General features: G+C 40.2%; 1 protein-coding gene and 1 long non-coding RNA gene across 7 annotated transcripts in view; one reads left to right on the top strand and one right to left on the bottom strand.

The window, feature by feature from the left end:
* LOC307036820 (uncharacterized protein) overlaps nucleotides 1–8,004 on the top strand; it is a 39,049-nt gene extending 31,045 nt beyond the window's left edge. The window contains exons 1-3 of one of the 3 annotated variants that reach the window (XM_079677435.1): nucleotides 4,363–4,490; nucleotides 6,848–7,210; nucleotides 7,346–8,004. In XM_079677435.1, coding sequence (XP_079533561.1) covers nucleotides 4,460–4,490; nucleotides 6,848–7,210; nucleotides 7,346–7,569 — 618 coding nt within the window. In that variant the 5' untranslated portion in view covers nucleotides 4,363–4,459 and the 3' untranslated portion in view covers nucleotides 7,570–8,004. Of the gene's footprint in view, nucleotides 1–4,362; nucleotides 4,491–6,847; nucleotides 7,211–7,345 lie in introns of those variants that run through there. The other 2 variants (XM_079677436.1, XR_013807475.1) reach the window with 2 other exon arrangements.
* Nucleotides 8,005–8,861: 857 nt separating this feature from the next.
* Nucleotides 8,862–18,532, bottom strand: part of LOC307036825 — a 39,493-nt gene continuing 29,822 nt past the window's right edge. Inside the window, exons 1-5 of one of the 4 annotated variants that reach the window (XR_013807480.1) lie at nucleotides 15,565–15,725; nucleotides 13,456–13,511; nucleotides 12,917–13,031; nucleotides 10,428–10,790; nucleotides 8,862–10,280 (exon numbers count right to left, since the gene is read on the bottom strand). This is a non-coding gene — a long non-coding RNA (uncharacterized lncRNA). Of the gene's footprint in view, nucleotides 10,281–10,427; nucleotides 10,791–12,916; nucleotides 13,032–13,455; nucleotides 13,512–15,564; nucleotides 15,726–18,532 lie in introns of those variants that run through there. The other 3 variants (XR_013807479.1, XR_013807481.1, XR_013807478.1) reach the window with 3 other exon arrangements.

Genomic DNA, 18,532 nt, shown 5'->3' on the forward strand with positions numbered 1-18,532 from the left:
AGAAATATAGTGTATAATAGTAACGTTATTGAAGATGATGCCATATTTATTGAAGATTTTACATTATAATTATTCACCAAAATTAATCAAAAGAACATTCTTCCAAACTCTCTGCTGTAGTATGACCAACAGGACACTATTGATGTGTGTAGTGAGTTTGGTAGAAATATACTGTATAATAGTAACGTTATTGAAGATGATGCCATATTTATTGAATATTTTACATTATAATTATTCACCAAAATTAATCAAAAGAACATTCTTCCAAACTCTCTGCTGTAGTATGACCAACAGGACACTATTGATGTGTGTAGTGAGTTTGGTAGAAATATACTGTATAATAGTAACGTTATTGAAGATGATGCCATATTTATTGAAGATTTTACATTATAAATATTCACCAAAATTAATCAAAACCATATTCTTCCAAACTCTCTGCTGTAGTATGACCACCAGGAGACTATTGATGTGTGTAGTGAGTTTGGGAGAAATATACTGTATAATAGTAACGTTATTGAAGATGATGCCATATTTATTGAATATTTTACATTATAATTATTCACCAAAATTAATCAAAAGCACATTCTTCCAAACTCTCTGCTGTAGTATGACCAACAGGACACTACTGATATGTGTAGTGAGTTTGGGAGAAATATACTGTACACTAGTAACGTTATTGAAGATGATGCCATATTTATTGAAGATTTTACATTATAAATATTCACCTAAATTAATCAAAACCATATTCTTCCAAACTCTCTGCTGTAGTATGACCACCAGGAGACTATTGATGTGTGTAGTGAGTTTGGTAGAAATATACTGTATAATAGTAACGTTATTGAAGATGATGCCATATTTATTGAATATTTTACATTATAATTATTCACCAAAATGAATCAAAACAACATTCTTCCAAACTCTCTGCTGTAGTATGACCAACAGGACACTATTGATGTGTGTAGTGAGTTTGGTATAAATATACTGTATAATAGTAACGTTATTGAAGATGATGCCATATTTATTGAAGATTTTACATTATAAATATTCACCAAAATTAATCAAAACCATATTCTTCCAAACTCTCTGCTGTAGTATGACCACCAGGAGACTATTGATGTGTGTAGTGAGTTTGGGAGAAATATACTGTATAATAGTAACGTTATTGAAGATGATGCCATATTTATTGAAGATTTTACATGATAATTATTCACCAAAATTAATCAAAAGCACATTCTTCCAAACTCTCTGCTGTAGTATGACCAACAGGACACTATTGATATGTGTAGTGAGTTTGGGAGAAATATACTCTACACTAGGAACGTTATTGAAGATGATGCCATATTTATTGAAGATTTTACATTATAAATATTCACCTAAATTAATCAAAACCATATTCTTCCAAACTCTCTGCTGTAGTATGACCACCAGGAGACTATTGATGTGTGTAGTGAGTTTGGTAGAAATATACTGTACACTAGTAACGTTATTGAATATTATTGTATTCTCTTTTTTCGGAGTTGCACTTTGCAGACGGTCCCTGAGCACTCGTTTCTTCTCCGGCTGCAGATAGAGACCAATTGAATGTGTCCAGTTTGGAGGACAGCATGTATTGGCTTTTTTGGATCAAAATGTGATTGTAGTTCGTTGTCAACCTTACCACGGTACTTATGAGACGTAATTTGTGTGTGTACAACGTTTTGTTCATGAGTTATTGATCCGTGAAATCCGAATCTGCCAATATCGTTCCAACTTTACTCTACTTATTTTTTCAAACTCTATCCCAGCTGCACATTTGGGGCAAGACACAATAAATAAAGCTTTGCCAGTTTGGGTCCTTATCACAACTGATCAAGATGGCCAAAAGATTCTCTGCTCAGAGGGCCTTGCAAATGAAGTCCAAGTCAAAACAACATTTCACAAAACACTACAGCATTTCAAAAAACACTACAGCATTTTAACTTATACAGAAAGGGTATTCCTTTAGGGAGAACACTTCTTGTTTGTGATTGGACAGAGCCAGCCAGAGAAGCAAAGCCGTGATTGGTTGTTTTTGCTACCAGTCAAGAAATGATGCCAGCCGTTAGCTGTTAGCACACACTCAGAGCTCACAGCTCCTCATATCTGTTCAGAAAAAAGTTAAACATGAAAAACCAGACTGTCTGTGTCATGGCAAATACAGTCGCTGCTTTATTTATGTTTGTATGCCGCTCTTGTGAGTGTGGACGGAGCAGCTACAGGTTACTTTAGCCTGATGGATCCGATCTCCATTCCGAAAACACGCATTTTAAAAGGTTTTTCGCCTGCCGTCTTATCTGCAGACTTTTCCAAGCATTAATTCATGATTTTTACTAACTGGTATCAGTATGTTGTTACTTCGGCATCACTTTGAAACGTGTATTACAATTAAATCACGGTAAAAATGTGTTCATTTTGTTGTAGTCTACCATAGTATTTACATGGATATACGCCCCGAATATTCGCATTGCTCTAACCGTTCGAGTTTCAGGTTTCACCGCGGCTATCAGCTGTGTTTAATCCTTTCATTCAAACAAGACGCGCTGGAGAGGGGGCGGGGCTTATATCCATGCAAATAATTTGGTAGACACCAACTACAACAAAATGAACATATTTTACCGTCGTTTCATTGTAATACATGTTTCAAAATGATGCCGAAGTAACAGCTAAACTAAAAGTTGAATATTATTTTGATTCAGTTCAGCAATTTATTTGGAAAAAATATTTGTTTTCATATGTATACATATTTTTGATATTTGAATCCTTAACTTATTCAGATTCAAAACAATTATTTTTTAGTTTCAAATCTTGTTTTTTCTTTGTTTTTGCCTTCAGAGTCAGAGAGCACCATGTTAGTCTCTTCCGGCTGCAGCTGTTTCTTGCTAAGAGGGAGTTGTGTTGAGAATCGTCTCCTTCTTCTTAACTTTAAATAAAGTATTTGAAAAGCCTCTTGGATCATTCTCTTCACAAATATGAACACAGTTTTTCTGAGAAACTCATGACTTTTAGAGGTTCCTAAACTCTGTCAGGCCCTCATTGGGTAATTGGAAATATTTTCGAGCCCCCCCCCCCCAACCCGGTTCCCACGTAGATTGGTGGATTTATAGTATTTTTAATAATGACATAATAAGAATGACCCACATTCAGTCAGATCAGACTGTTCACTGACTCTCCTGCTGTGACTGATCACTCAGAGGTGGAAAGTAACTGCACACATGTGAAGTACTTGTTCTTTACTTGAGTATTTCCATTGTATGCTACTTTATACTTCTACTCCAATACATTTACTTAACAGCTTTAGCTTCTTGCAACAAAATGCATCTCTAAAAACAGTGGACTAACTGTTTGAGTTATAAAAGACTCCAACTATTTAAATATTTCACAAAAAGTTTGTCTCCATGCTACTCCATGCAGCAATATTTTATATAAATGTCACATATATAAATATAATTATATACACATAGAGGCAATTATTCTGCACTAAAGTACATTTTTATACTTTAAGTACATGTTGCTGATAATACTTTTGTACTTTTACTTGAGTAAGATTTTGAAGGCAGGACTTTAACTCGTGATGAAGTATTTTGACAATAATGTATTGGTACTTTTCTAAATTGAAGTATCTGAACACTTCTTCCACCTCTGCAGTGTAATTGTGGAAGAAGTGCTCAGATGCGAAACCAGTTTGAAAATAATGACACAGAGCTGATGTCGACATACTTCTGCTTTTCTGAAAAAGGTAAGTTCAGTTCAGGTGGAAAACACAGAATTCGTATTGTCCTGATTGACATTTTTAAAAGTCTTCACTGACACTGAGAGCGGTGCACTTGAGCCAGAAAGGAGAGCCATACGCTGCAAAAACTGGATTTGCATGGGGAGTCGTAACAGTTAAAGAAACAACTAAAATTCATTTCAACATAGAGAAGTTATATTAAACATAAACTGCTATTATATTGTCTGCTATATTGATACCATAGACTGTATCCTACAGGACTCGTTTCCTTTGTGGTTAGACGTAATGAGAGTGAACGAATCACGAGAAGAAGTAAACAAAGAAAAGAGAGGGTACTTAGGGGGCTATTATACTGGTTTATTATTCTTAAACCAGCAAAAAAAAGAGAGACGGACCCTATTGAATAATATTAACATTTATTCAGCTGCATATCTGTGATCTTCTTTTATATTTAAAAAGCGCTATTTTCATCGATTTACTTGAAAAATATGCTCTTTGAAGAGACTGTGTTGGTGTGGGATGACCATGGCTGTACTGTATATAGGGTGAGTGTCTCTGCAGATATTTTTCTCTCCAACCACATCCCCTGCAGAGGATGTGGTTGGAGAGCTGTTGCCATAGTGTTCATAGTTGTGTGACCTTTCACTTTCTTCATACTCAACAAAGTCTAGGCTGCATGTCAGCACTGCTTCAGCTGAAGGAAGCCACTAAATGGAAAACTCTGTGACTGAAGACATCCAAGGTAATGAATGGATATATTAAAGTTTAAATAGTTAGCCCTATAGTCGCTTAGTTTCTGTTACGGTTGAGTGAAGGAAGCAGGACCCAAATGCAGATAACTCTGATTAACCTTTATTTCAAGGATAATGAAAATAACTCGGACAAAACAGAACACTCACCGGTGAACTCAGTCACCAACAAAAGACGAAACAACACTGAACACAGGAAGAGACAAGACTAAATACAGGGAGGGGTAATCACGAGAGGAGAAACATCCGGGCAGGGGAGGAGAAACACAAGGGCAACAGGTGAACACAATCAGACAACTAGACACACCAGGGACACTAACGACAGGGAGGAAAACACAGAGAGAGGGACCAGACAATATACAAGGAGGAAAACACCCATAACCAGACATACAAAACTACAAACGTAACATAACATGAGAATCCTGACAGAACCCCCCCCTCAAGGGGCGGATTCCAGATGTCCCTAAAAAAAACAACAACACAAAACTCCAAAACCTCTAGCAGGGTGGGTGGAGGGGGTCTGGAGGACGGGATTTGGGCTGACAGCCCAGGAGCAGCGGAGGACCCGGAAGGGATCTCGGGCCGACGGCCCGGGGGCATGGCAGAGTCCAAGGGTGGGGTCTCGGGCGGACGGCCCGGGGGCAAGGCAGAGTCCAAGGAGGGTCGAAGGCCACAGCGGGCGAACTCAGGGGGCCGAGCATGAGGGCAAAGGCAGCGGCAGGAAGAGTCAGGGGGCCGGGCTCGAGGGCGAAGACCAGACAGCTCCAGAGGCTGGGCAGGGCCACAGGAACATAGCTGCAGTTTAAAGAGTCCCTCTGTGTCTCCTCCACAGAAACATAGCTGCAGTTTAAAGAGTCCCTCTGTGTCTCCTCCAAAGGAACATAGCTGCAGTTTAAAGAGTCCCTCTGTGTCTCCTCCACAGGAACATAGCTGCAGTTTAAAGAGTCCCTCTGCGTCTCCTCCACAGGAACATAGCTGCAGTTTAAAGAGTCCCTCTGCGTCTCCTCCACAGAAACATAGCTGCAGTTTAAAGAGTCCCTCTGTCTCTCCTCCACAGAAACATAGCTGCAGTTTAAAGAGTCCCTCTGTGTCTCCTCCACAGGAGCATAGCTGCAGTTTAAAGAGTCCCTCTGTGTCTCCTCCACAGAAACATAGCTGCAGTTTAAAGAGTCCCTCTGTGTCTCCTCAAAAGGAACATAGCTGCAGTTTAAAGAGTCCCTCTGTGTCTCCTCCACAGGAACATAGCTGCAGTTTAAAGAGTCCCTCTGTGTCTCCTCCACAGGAACGTAGCTGCAGTTTAAAGAGTCCCTCTGTGTCTCCTCCACAGGAACATAGCTGAAGTTTAAAGAGTCCCTCTGTGTCTCCTTCACAGGAACATAGCTGCAGTTTAAAGAGTCCCTCTCTGTCTCCTCCACAGGAACATAGCTGCAGTTTAAAGAGTCCCTCTGTGTCTCCTCCACAGGAACATAGCAGCAGTTTAAAGAGTCCCTCTGTGTCTCCTCCACAGGAACATAGCAGCAGTTTAAAGAGTCCCTCTGTGTCTCCTCCACAGGAACATAGCTGCAGTTTAAAGAGTCCCTCTGTGTCTCCTCCGCAGGAATATAGCTGCAGTTTAAAGAGTCCCTCTGTGTCTCCTCCACAGGAACATAGCTGCAGTTTAAAGAGTCCCTCTGTGTATCCTCCACAGGAACATAGCTGCAGTTTAAAGAGTCCCTCTGTGTCTCCTCCGCAGGAATATAGCTGCAGTTTAAAGAGTCCCTCTGTGTCTCCTCCACAGGAACATAGCTGCAGTTTAAAGAGTCCCTCTGTGTATCCTCCACAGGAACATAGCTGCAGTTTAAAGAGTCCCTCTGTGTCTCCTCCACAGGAACATAGCAGCAGTTTAAAGTGTCCCTATGTGTCTCCTCCACAGGAACATAGCTGCAGTTTAAAGAGTCCCTCTGTGTCTCCTCCGCAGGAATATAGCTGCAGTTTAAAGAGTCCCTCTGTGTCTCCTCCACAGGAACATAGCTGCAGTTTAAAGAGTCCCTCTGTGTCTCCTCCATAGGAACATAGCTGCAGTTTAAAGAGTCCCTCTGTGTCTCCTCCATGTAGTTTAAAGAGTCCCTCTGTGTCTCCTCCATAGGAACATAGCTGCAGTTTAAATAGTCCCTCTGTGTCTCCTCCACAGGAACATAGCTGCATTTTAAAGAGTCCCTCTGTGTCTCCTCCACAGAAACATAGCTGCAGTTTAAAGAGTCCCTCTGTGTCTCCTCCACAGAAACATAGCTGCAGTTTAAAGAGTCCCTCTGTGTCTCCTCTACAGGAACATAGCTGCAGTTTAAAGAGTCCCTCTGTGTCTCCTCCACAGGAACATTTGTAGTGAATGTGACTCAGGCTTTCTATCAGGCAGAGGAGAACCAGAACATCACCCTGGAGTGGACCTTCAGCACCAGAACAGAAACTTCCCTCAGATCCATTTTTATCTTCTGTGAGCTGTTTACTGAGAGCAGACCCTACGTCCTGTTTAATCTAAATGAAGGAGTTGAATCCCCAGAGTCTCAGGATCCAGAGTTTTCAGGACGAGTCCAGTGGGACAAAGACGTCCTCACAGAAGGACGCCTCACACTTCATGTCTCCAGAGTCAGGACCAATGACTCTGGGTTTTATGTGTGTGACATACTCGTCAGACCTGATGGGAGTAACTCTAGGAGATGCTGGCTCAACGTCACTGGTGAGTAACCCCATTCATCTTTAATAATGTTAAACTCTCAGGGTGTACGAGAACCTGAGAAATGTTAAAATGAAATGTTTAGTTTTCTTTATCAGGGAAATGTTTTTGACACAGAGTTGTTTGGTGTTTTTACAGCAGCAACACATTGGAACAAACCTGAGACTCCCAACACAGGAAGAAACAAACCTGAGACTCCCAACACAGGAAGACGGGGAAGGATTGGCCTCTACTCAGCGTTAGCACTGGTTGTTCTGTGTGGCTGTGTGCTTCTTAACTTCAGACGACAAGCAGCCAGTGAAGAAGGTTCAGACTCAGGGACAGGTAACAGTTCAGCAGGTGGACCAACAGAAACTGTTTGACACTATCTGTTACTTTAATGCTCATTTAAAGACATTTTCACACTCCTGCACAAAACTGACTCTTTAGATCTGCAGCACTCTGACACTTTACTTCAGGTATACTGAACATCTTATCTCTCTTTCGTTGAGAAATAAACTAAAATGACCAAATGTGATTTCTGAGAGAATCTGTACCAATCAAAAGTCTTTCTAATGTGATTTATTTATAGGCTGGAATCTCTGCTGCATTCTGACACATCCTGCAGCTCCTGTCATTTGGTCCATATGTATGTGTAACACTGCAGCTGTGAGGTCTATCCACAGCATTTGTAATTGTATTTAAAATGTATCATTTACTGTAATCTTTCCTATCGGAGTTGCTCTCGGCCGGTGGTTATTGTGAGATGTTTGAAAGCCATGTTGTTTTTACATTTACAAATAAATATTTTAAATATACAGAGTGGTGTAATGTAACTTAGAACATATACTCAAGTTCTGTACTTAAGTAAGAAAGGTGAGTATTTTTATACTTTTACTCCAATACATTCACGAGTCAGGCTCTAGAACAAATCAAATGGGGAGGCAATCATTTACCACGGGGGGCACACACTGCCGTCAACAACCAACACACAAACACCAACGCAACTTCCATTTCAAAACATGCTGTGAAGTCTCTGGTCTTTCACACGCAGCCTGCATGGTTTGTTTTTAGTAATCCAGCAGACCATGCAGAACCAATGAGAGCAGCAGCTACAACATATGTACATTTATTTTATTTAATCAGCAAAACAGACTGGAATATATTGAAACAAACATTTAAAATATCCCAGATCAAATCAATCTGTGTGATCATTAGAGAATAAGAGGTTTAAATAATCCCAGCTGGAAACAGGAAGAGCTGAGGGCTAGTAAAGAGCGCCCCCTGCTGCATTTATCAAGAACAACACTGTAGATATTAAATATGAGGAACACCAGAGTAGATATCCTCTCTGTATCTGGAGAACTGATCATGAATACAGCGAGCTGAGAGGCGTTTGGCATAAATCATAACATGTATCAACATAATAACACTTTAATACATCTAATTCAATCATATTTACAGTTTAATTAAAGTGTGTATTGAACTTTAAATCAACAGAAAGTTCCCATCATGCACTGCTCTCTGAGAGCCTTCAGTTTATGATGTTTCCACCAAGCCTTAGAGATTCAGTGAGGAGTTTAATCAGAGTTTTAAATATGAAATATACACACCGCTGCACACTGACAGTGAGCAGAGGAGTGTGTGTTTGTTTCAAAGGAAACATCACGTGACATTTATGAAGGATTTATGTATCATTTATTTCAGATCTGTAGATGTTTCTGCTGATGCTTCTCTGTTGCTGTCGTTCTGCACCTGTCCACCAGGTGTCCTCATTTCACATCCTGCAGTGGAGACAGTGATTGAACACTTTGTAATAATACCTGTCTCTACAGTGAAACTCACACTGCCTCAACAAACACGTGTTTCCAGTTCAATCTGAACCTTAGTCTCTATCTGTCTGTTCATATCTCACTTCAAAAAAAAGATCAAAAAGGAACTCAAACTTGAGTTTTACAGTTTTCTGAGGGACAACAAATGACGTATTACAGATCTGAAGTCACCAGCCTCCTTGCAGCACATTCAAAATAGGATTTCTGTATTAACAAATAACCACAGGTAAAAACAAAGTGGGGCTGACACACACACACACACACACACACACACACACACACACACACACACACACACACACACACACACACACACACACACACACACACACACACACACACACACACACACACACACACACACACACACACAGTGATGCATCCTTTACTCCACCTTTGGACACACGTATGCATACATCTTCCAACAAAAATAGCAAATTAACATTAGTATTTAACTCAAAATGTATTTCATATCATTTAGCTGATTCTTTTTTCCAAAGCGACTTACAATAAGTGCAAAAACTGTAAAGAATCAAACTCCAAACAACAAGGAGAGAGCAGATATATTCACTTCAAGCCAGAACAGGAAGTGCTGGTGACTCAGATGAAGGCCTACATTAACTCAACAAGTGCTTAGTTTGTTTTGTTCTGCTCTGCTCTATAAATGGACTCTTTACAAACCACATGTTGGATAATGGAGGGAAAAGAAAGAAAACTTTTTCTACACCTGTTCCATTATCATAAATGTACATAACTCACACTTGAGTTTCTTCCACTCCACCGAATGTACAGTCAGCACGGATAAATCCAATCAAGGATCAATAGTTGAAACATGGTGGATAACTTCCAGTGATCTTTTAAATGGTCTTTCCCGTTTGTGTAGTGCTCACAGAATGTAATGTGATTACAGCAAACAGGGAATACATCAATAAACACTATTCTCATGTTTTGGGTTTCTCTTCATAAAAGCTTCTGCACACAAAGTCATTTTCCATCATCTGTAGCTTTCTGACACTTTTTTGGAGTCGATTTGAGTTTTATTGCATTTGTTTTTGTTTTTACTTTATGCTCTGATGATGCTAACACATGTTTTGTTGTTCGACTCGTGATAGTCGGGTTATTCCTACGGCAAACTTTGAAGACATAGAAAGAGACAGAAAGTACAGCTGCTCCAACTGCCACTCCAAAGGGGATCCAGTGTGTCCTCTCTCTCTCTGGTTGAGGACTCTCTGTTGGTCTCTGGGTTTGGAGCTCAGCAGCAGCTGTGGGAAATACACAGTTAGTAACATCATGTTGACAGGGAGAAGACCTCTTTTTGTGATAATGAAAACTAAATATAATAATCCTATTTCGCATCAGAGGTTGAAATAACTTTGAATCTTTATTTATCATTGCACCAGGTTACTCACCAGTGACGTTGAGCCAGCATCTCCTAGAGTTAGTCCCATCAGGTCTGACGAGTATGTCACACACATAAAACCCAGAGTCACTGGTCCTGAGTCTGGAGACATGAAGTGTGAGGCGTCCTGCTGTGAGGACGTCTTTGTCCCACTGGACTCGTCCTGCAAACTGTGGATCCTGAGACTCTGGGAATTCAACACCTTCACGTAGTTCAAACAGAACTGAGGGTCGGTCATTAATATGAAGGAAACAGAGGATAGAAATGGATCTGAGGGAAGTGTCTGTTCTGGAGCTGAAGGTCCACTCCAGGGTGATGTTCTGGTTCTCCTCTGCCTGATAGGAAGTCTGAGTCACATTCACTACAAATGTTCCTGTGGAGGAGACACAGAGGGACTCTTTAAACTGCAGCTATGTTTCTGTGGAGGAGACACAGAGGGACTCTTTAAACTGCAGCTATGTTCCTGTGGAGGAGAGACAGAGGGAATCTTTAAACTGCAGCTATGTTCCTGTGGAGGAGACACGGAGGGACTCTTTAAACTGCAGCTATGTTCCTGTGAAGGACACACAGAGGGACTCTTTAAACTGCAGCTATGTTCCTGTGGAGGAGACACAGAGGGACTCTTTAAACTGCAGCTATGTTTCTGTGGAGGAGACACAGAGGGACTCTTTAAAGGCCCAGATACACCGGCCCGAAATCGGCAGTAAATGGGAGTCGGGCCGAACATGAGCGTGGGCAGCCTAGACTTTGAGTGTGAAGAAAGTGAAAGGTCACACAACTATGAACACTAGGCAACAGCTATTCAACATGTTGAATCGGCGTCGGGAACACCACCGGAAGTCGGACAAAGGTATAACACTGATTGGCTGTTCAGCTAGCGAAACATTGCATGAGAAGCGTTAACGGAAGTGAGGGAGGTAAACAAAGGATTTAAAATGGAAGATGGAACACACACGGACGGCTATTTCACCTCATCGGTTTATAGAGCTCCTGTTCGTTCATGTTTTCAATGGACGAGAGTGAAAATGGAAAGAAAAACGCTATTTGTTGTTTGTTTATATCACGGAGTCTGTTCTTCTTCTCTGTCTTCCGGTTGTTCCGGTTGTTGCCTCTTTCGAATGATGAATACACACTACCACACTAAGAGCCCCCTAGCACAGTACACCGTCGCTGTGATAAGTATGTTTAATTAATGTTGTTAATATGCCTAGATTGTCTACTCTCAAAGTCATGTATTATATTATTGAGTCAATAATATAATACATTAACCGTGCTTTACCTGAACCTCATCATGACACTAGAGAGGACGGCAGGAATGTAATTTCCCGTGTTCAGTGAATGCAACAGAGGCAAGGCACCAGTTGAACCAGAGAATTGAATGGAAATAAACATCTGTCTTATTGGCTGACAGGTACCTATCCTGTGAGCTGTGACAATGTTTGAAATAAACTTTCAGTCTCAGACTCAGAGTTTTTGAAGATGGACAAAGAACATTTGTTCTTAAAAAAGACGACAATTTTCAAGTGGTGGTTCACACAACAACCCCAGAGCCACCACTTGTTCCAGGTAAACAAGGTATGTACATGTCAGTAACTTCCAAGTTATGCGAACTTGTAAGCAAAGCACAAATTACAGCTACGTTGACGTTACTTTGAATCGTGGGGGTAAGCTAAACCGTTAGCAAGTAGCTATAGCTAGCCAGATATATTAAATAAACACTTCGTCATACAATCTAAATGTAATGTTTTTTAGCGTTACCTGGTGATTTCAAAGAAAGCTCTCTGGGAAATGTTGACTTACTGTTCGACATGAAGCTAGAAGCTACCTTACAGTACACAGTTGACCCGGAGTCCTGTCAGTTAAAGTGTTTCATAGTTAGCTTAGCTAAGCATCAACCTAGCACTGAAATATATGGATGTTATGTGACAGTATTTCTGAGAAAAAGTCAGCTGAAATGGTGACATAGTTGCCAGTTCTTTACGTATCGACAGCATGTTTGAACGTATTTCCAGCAGTGAATGTGGCTGTTTGGCCACTGACGTTGCCATAACAACACCTGAATGTGAATGTGCAACCTCTTTTTGGGACAGATTTTTGCATGAAATTATAATTCTTCCGAATGATATTCCTATTGACAGCTAGTTTTTATGTGAACATCATGAGATGGACAGCCAGAGAGAATAAATGAAAAACAGTTATGAAATACTCTATGACAAAACAAGAATACAGTTTGAAAGGGGAGTGATTTGTTAAATATCCATAAAGAAAAATCTGATGACAGTTCTGTTTCATATGGGTGTTGAGAGATGTATCCATAGATCTCTTAATTTTGCTCTCAAAGTGCACAAGATTGATGCTTTTGACTTCAATATTTAAAAAAAAATCTTCCCAGGGGAGCATGCCCCCGGACCCCCCTAGAGGAGGTGAGAACCCCCCCAAAGGAGGTTAGGTCCACGGTGTTTACATGCTTATTTATACAATATGTGTGCTTATACTAACATCATAAGACAAAAGTTGGTTCTGTGTTGTGTGAAGTGAGAACGCGCTAGAGCGAGGGGGGCCCCCAAGCTAAAGCTCGCTTAGGGCCCCCAAAAGTCTAGGGCCGGCCCTGTTCCTGTGGAGGAGACACAAAGGGACTTTTTTATTTAGCATGTTAAGAAAAAAGCCAAAATGTTGAGTAAAATATAAATCTTTCAATTTGAGTGCCAGTTATTAGGAACAATGTATCAGAAAAAACAGTTAAGCACTTCTAAAGTTTAATTATTGAGAATAAACATTGAACTTTTAAGAATAAATTACTTGTAACAAACTACTTTTGTTAGAGAATATACTGAAATTTCCATTTCTTGACATTTTGATTTAAAAAATCTAAATGAATCAGAATCTCCTTCCTCAGTTTTGACCCTCTTTTCTTGCACTAACAGTGTTCCATACCAAAGAGCTCTAAGATGCTTCTTTAGGAAAAGGTTCAACGTGACACAAAAGGTTTTTCAATAATATTCAATGTGTCTAAGTGAGAAATAAAGGAGTAAACTAACCAGAGACACAGGGGGTGAGGAAGAGGAGCAGCAGGAGGAGGAAGATCATCTTCTCCCTGTGAGAGGACACACACACACACACACACACACACACACACACACACACACACACACACACACACACACACACACACACACACACACACACACACACACACACACACACACACACACACACACACACACACACACACACACACACACACACACACACACAGAAAACATACAATCTGAATTTACCATATGACTTATTGCACAGAGGACTGACACCAGGAACAGTAACACATGTCTGACACTAGGTGGCGCCAGATATCAACATTATATTTAATTTGAACTGAATCAGGAAATACTTTCTGCTTTGAGATCAGAGAACACAGACTGAAACACAGGACCAACTGAACCCCTCCAGTTTTGTTTCAGAATATCTCTGAATAATAATAATAATAATAATAATAATAATAATAATAATAATAATAATAATAATAATAATAACAATAATGATAATAATAATAATAATAATAATAATAATAATAATAATAGTGGATGTGTGCTTCGTGAGGTTAAAGGGACAGCTTTTGCATTCATGCAGAGTTCAATAATTTTGTTTTTAATATTGCTGTGTGACGTGTCTCAACGTATTTTCTGAAGATAAAATACAGCTTGATTAAAGCGGTTGAAACTCTGGCCCGATTCCAATACTAACACTGCCTCATCAACCGTCAACTTTGTTCTCTCTGTTCATGGAAAGTGGAGGGAAATGCAGATAGGCCTACTGGGAGAAAGCCTCTCCATTCTCCAATCTGTCGACCTTTGATTCGTTACATAATTTCTCGGGAGAGAAACATTATAGTATAAGTGGCGGGTATTTTTTTTATAAACCTCTTCTCATATTTTTAAATCTGAATTAAAAAAGCTATTCGTGCTCATGATATAAAAATAAGAGGCAATGTTTGCTTACCCTTCCAGCGAGACGAGAGAGACAAAACAAACATTGGTTCCTGCTTTTATATCAAGAGCAGATGGTTCCTACAATAAAACTGTTTTTAGAGACACTGGTAAATATAATTAAAATAATATAATGTAACCTGTAAATGTAAGTTAGGCTACTTACATTTGTATGAATATTTGTAATGCCCATATTATTCTTCAAACTGTAAACTGTTTAATAGACAATTAATATTGTTGTATGAGAATAAACTAAAAATGGAGTAGGCTAGTATTTGCATGTACATTTCTTTATGATCGCATATACCAGTCTCTGTGTGCAGCAGAGTGTAGAGGTGTTTATTAGTTTTGTGCACTTTGTTCACAGAAACTGCAGCAAAAGACCGCGGTGAAGTTAGTTTTAGGTTGGATATTCGACAGACATTCGCGGACCCTCCAGCAGCGTCAGTTTCCCCTGCTGCTGGCTGTATTACGACGGGGAGATCTTCTCCGCGAAACGAGGCTTTCACTTAGGGACCATCACAAATGACTTTTCAATTACACAAGAACAATGTTCTTTTTAATAAATCGACAGCTTCCCGATCTTGTGAATGTGAAGCAAATTCACTCTAGAGCATACATGTATTGAACCCACCTCTTTTTATTGCATTTTAATACTTTAAATACGTTTTATTAATATTTTGATGGAAAAATGTGCATATTTCTTCAATAACTGTTAGGTCATGTGACATAATTACTCAAACTCAGTCCTAGGTCAAATAACTACACTGGCTGCATTCTTTTTATTGCGTTGTAATACTTTAAATATTTTATATTAATGGATTAACTGCTGTGTGTGTTTGAGAGAGAGAGAAGGTGGACTATTGCACGCAATGTTGCTGTAAGTTGTTAATAATAATGATTTGAATGACAACGTTATGAATGAATCTTCATTTTCATTTCTTATTTCTCCAGAGAAAAACCACAACATATTTTTGTTCCCACCCGCTGCTCGCCCGCATTACGTTTTTTAACCTGTCCCGCACCCGTGGTTAGAGAGAGGCCTACATGTGTGTTTTGCCTGTTACACAACTATTTTGCGGATTATCCGCCGGGTATCTGAGGAAACCCGACCCGGTGCAGGACTCTGCTCTGGGGCTCATCAAAGTTATTTATTAACAGTACCTGCTTGAAGCACCTCAGTCCGGACTCCGCGTCGGTCTTCACCCCAGATGACCCTCAACCACATGCTCTTTGTTATTACTTTTAAACACCGTAAGTGTAACTGAGGACCACTGCTCAGCTGTAACATTAACTTCACTAAAACCATGAGAAATGAAAGACCTGGTGATGAAATCTCTACCTCCTACTTCTTGCCAGAGGTCTAAAGCTTTCTTTTTCTTGCCTTTTTGAAGCGCACCATTTTTAGATCAAACTATGTGATCTGGTTTCTAAAATGGCTTCTCTGTCACATGACAGAGAAGCTGTTGAAAAAATAAACAGAATTTACAATACAAATATTAATATTAACCCTTGTATGGTGTTTCCTAATTTATCTAAAGAAAAATGATATGATACATTGTTTGTTCAAACTCACAATCAATGGCTTTGGCTCATTTTCTGTGAAGAACAAATATCAGAACACGTTTTCAATGAACACCCACTGTACACTCTGACTTTAAAGAACAGGATTAGATTGAGCATCAGCTAGTTACAAAAAAAAGACGAGCCACAGGACCAGCCGGTCAGCGGGCAAAACAACAAGTAGCACTTTAATTCATTAATCAAGGTTCAAGGTTTTAATTTTTACATACGAACATAGCTACAGTGTAGTTATGACCATGAAAATCGTAGGTTAAAGGCTCCTCCAACAGTGGAACACAATAAAACAGATAACAGATACATAGTGCAAGTAAATAGTAAACAGTAGATGCAAAAAGAAAAATAGTTTAAAAAAGTGAAATATTGCAATAAGAGTCTATATGAAAGTTATTGGAATATGATATATTAGATGAATAGATAAATGATTTCTAAGTAGCAGCCAGATTAATGTTATGGAACAGTCCAGGTGTTTAACGGATGTTATTTCAACAGTTCATCTTTTTTTGTTTTTCACCACCCTCTGTAAAGCTTTACAGGGCGGTGCAGCTGCCGTACCAGGCCGTGATGCAGCCAGTCAGGATACTCTCTATGGTGCACCTGTAGAAGTTGCAGATATCCTGGAATCCATTTTGTACCTCCTCAGCCTGCGGAGGAAGAAGAGCCGCTGTCAAGCTTTATTGGTGATGGTGGTGGTGTGAAGAGTCCATGTCAGGTCCTCAGTGATGTGGACCCCAAGGAACCTGAAGCTGCTGACTCTCTCCACCGTAGTACAATTGATGGTGATGGGGGCGTGTCCCTCTCTCTGCTGCTTCCTGTAATCCACAATCAGCTCCTTTGTTTTGATGACGTTGAGATGGAGGTTGTTATCCTGTACGCCGTCTCGTCGCCGTTGGTGATCTGGCCGATGACGGTCGTGTCGTCAGCAAACTTGACGATGGTGTTGGAGCTGTGTGTGGCCACGCAGTCGTGAGTGAACAGGGAGTAGAGGAGAGGGCTGAGCACGCAGCCTTGAGGGGCTCCGGTGTTGTGGATCAGGGTGGAGGATGTGATGTTTCCCACCCGCACAGCCTGGGGTCTGCCCGTCAGGAAGTTCAGGATCCAGTCACAGAGGGCGCTGTTGAGCCCGAGTTCTCTGAGCTTGATGACCAGCTTGGAGGGCACAATAGGCACGTTCAAACCGGAGTACTTTTCCCCGTACTTTTCACGTTTAGTTCCGTTAGTACCCCTTATTTTGCGTTCACACCAAAAAGACTACTTAGTACCGGGAACTTTTACCCCCATTTTTAGTGCCTGCTAGAGAGGTGGTGGCGGCTGGTGGAAATGGTGACCAAACAAAGAAAGAAAAGACCCCTTAAATTATTACTTCTGGTGATGTTAGGTGGGGGGGGGGGATCAATACCTCCATAATCTTCAGTGTGGTTAGCTATGAATCTTCCAAAACTTCCAAACACCTTGTCCTGGACATAGTTTCTACAGTAAACTGTGCAACAGTACAGTAGGCCCACACGAACTGCAGAACACCAGGACTTTGGGAACACTCAAAATTACTTAAAATAATTTAATTCCCATTTAACCTGTTAATTAACGGGCTTTCCCCCCCCATTTTTTTTCTCACGGAACTGTGTCTCAGGGCTTCTTAAAATGTAATACACTATTCATGTGTCCTACTCATTTAACCAACACGTTCTCAGTCCCAACCCGTCACATATTGACAGATGGTCAGGGCCCCTCCCCGTCACTCTATTACGTACAGGGTACCCCTTGGAAGTCAGTTTTCAACGGGCAGGGCGTCCCATAGACCTTCATAGACCTCCCATAACGTTGATAATAGACACCATGAGAACGCTACCCAGCAAATGCTACCCCGACGGTCGGTTGTTATTGTCAATATTAATATAATAATTATTTATTTTTTAATAGTCACACTCAATTTCGCCATTTTCTTGTTGCCCCAGCTGGTCGACACCTCTTTTAGCACAAACAAAGGCTACATTAATGTATTAAATCGATGTTAATCCATGTGTGGTTGTGGAATTAATGGACGTGCCGTTGTGCGGTTGCGCAACGCAATAATTTACAAACTCTTCAACTACAACCCTAATTATATTTTAAAACATTTTAGAAGGCCTCACAAAATACTTGAATGTACATTTAAATGTGAAGGGATGTGTCTAATGTGGTGATTATTATCCACCCGCGGATCTATGGGTTGGGGTATGGTTCCGCACGGACATTACAGTTAACCGGACTTCCTGTTGATGTAAAATCCGAAATTAAAAATAAATAAATAATAATAATACATTATTCCGAGTGTGCTTGCTTTTCTCCTTGAAAGTCATCACATAACGGCATTGTAATACATGGTTCGGCTGCATTAAATATTACATATCTGCCGTAGTTCTCTATTTATAGAGCCCTGATGAGAGGACTTCTAGACAAACAGGAATAACTGCCGCGGAAACTGAATATGTGACGTGGATCATAAATATATCGGCAATCAAACAAAATCTTCAATTTCTTTTCACACAATAAGTCTCCTTGCAGTATCAAT

Source organism: Notothenia rossii, assembly GCF_949606895.1.
Source record: "Notothenia rossii genome assembly, chromosome: 4".
Taxonomy (NCBI): Eukaryota; Metazoa; Chordata; class Actinopteri; order Perciformes; family Nototheniidae; genus Notothenia; species Notothenia rossii.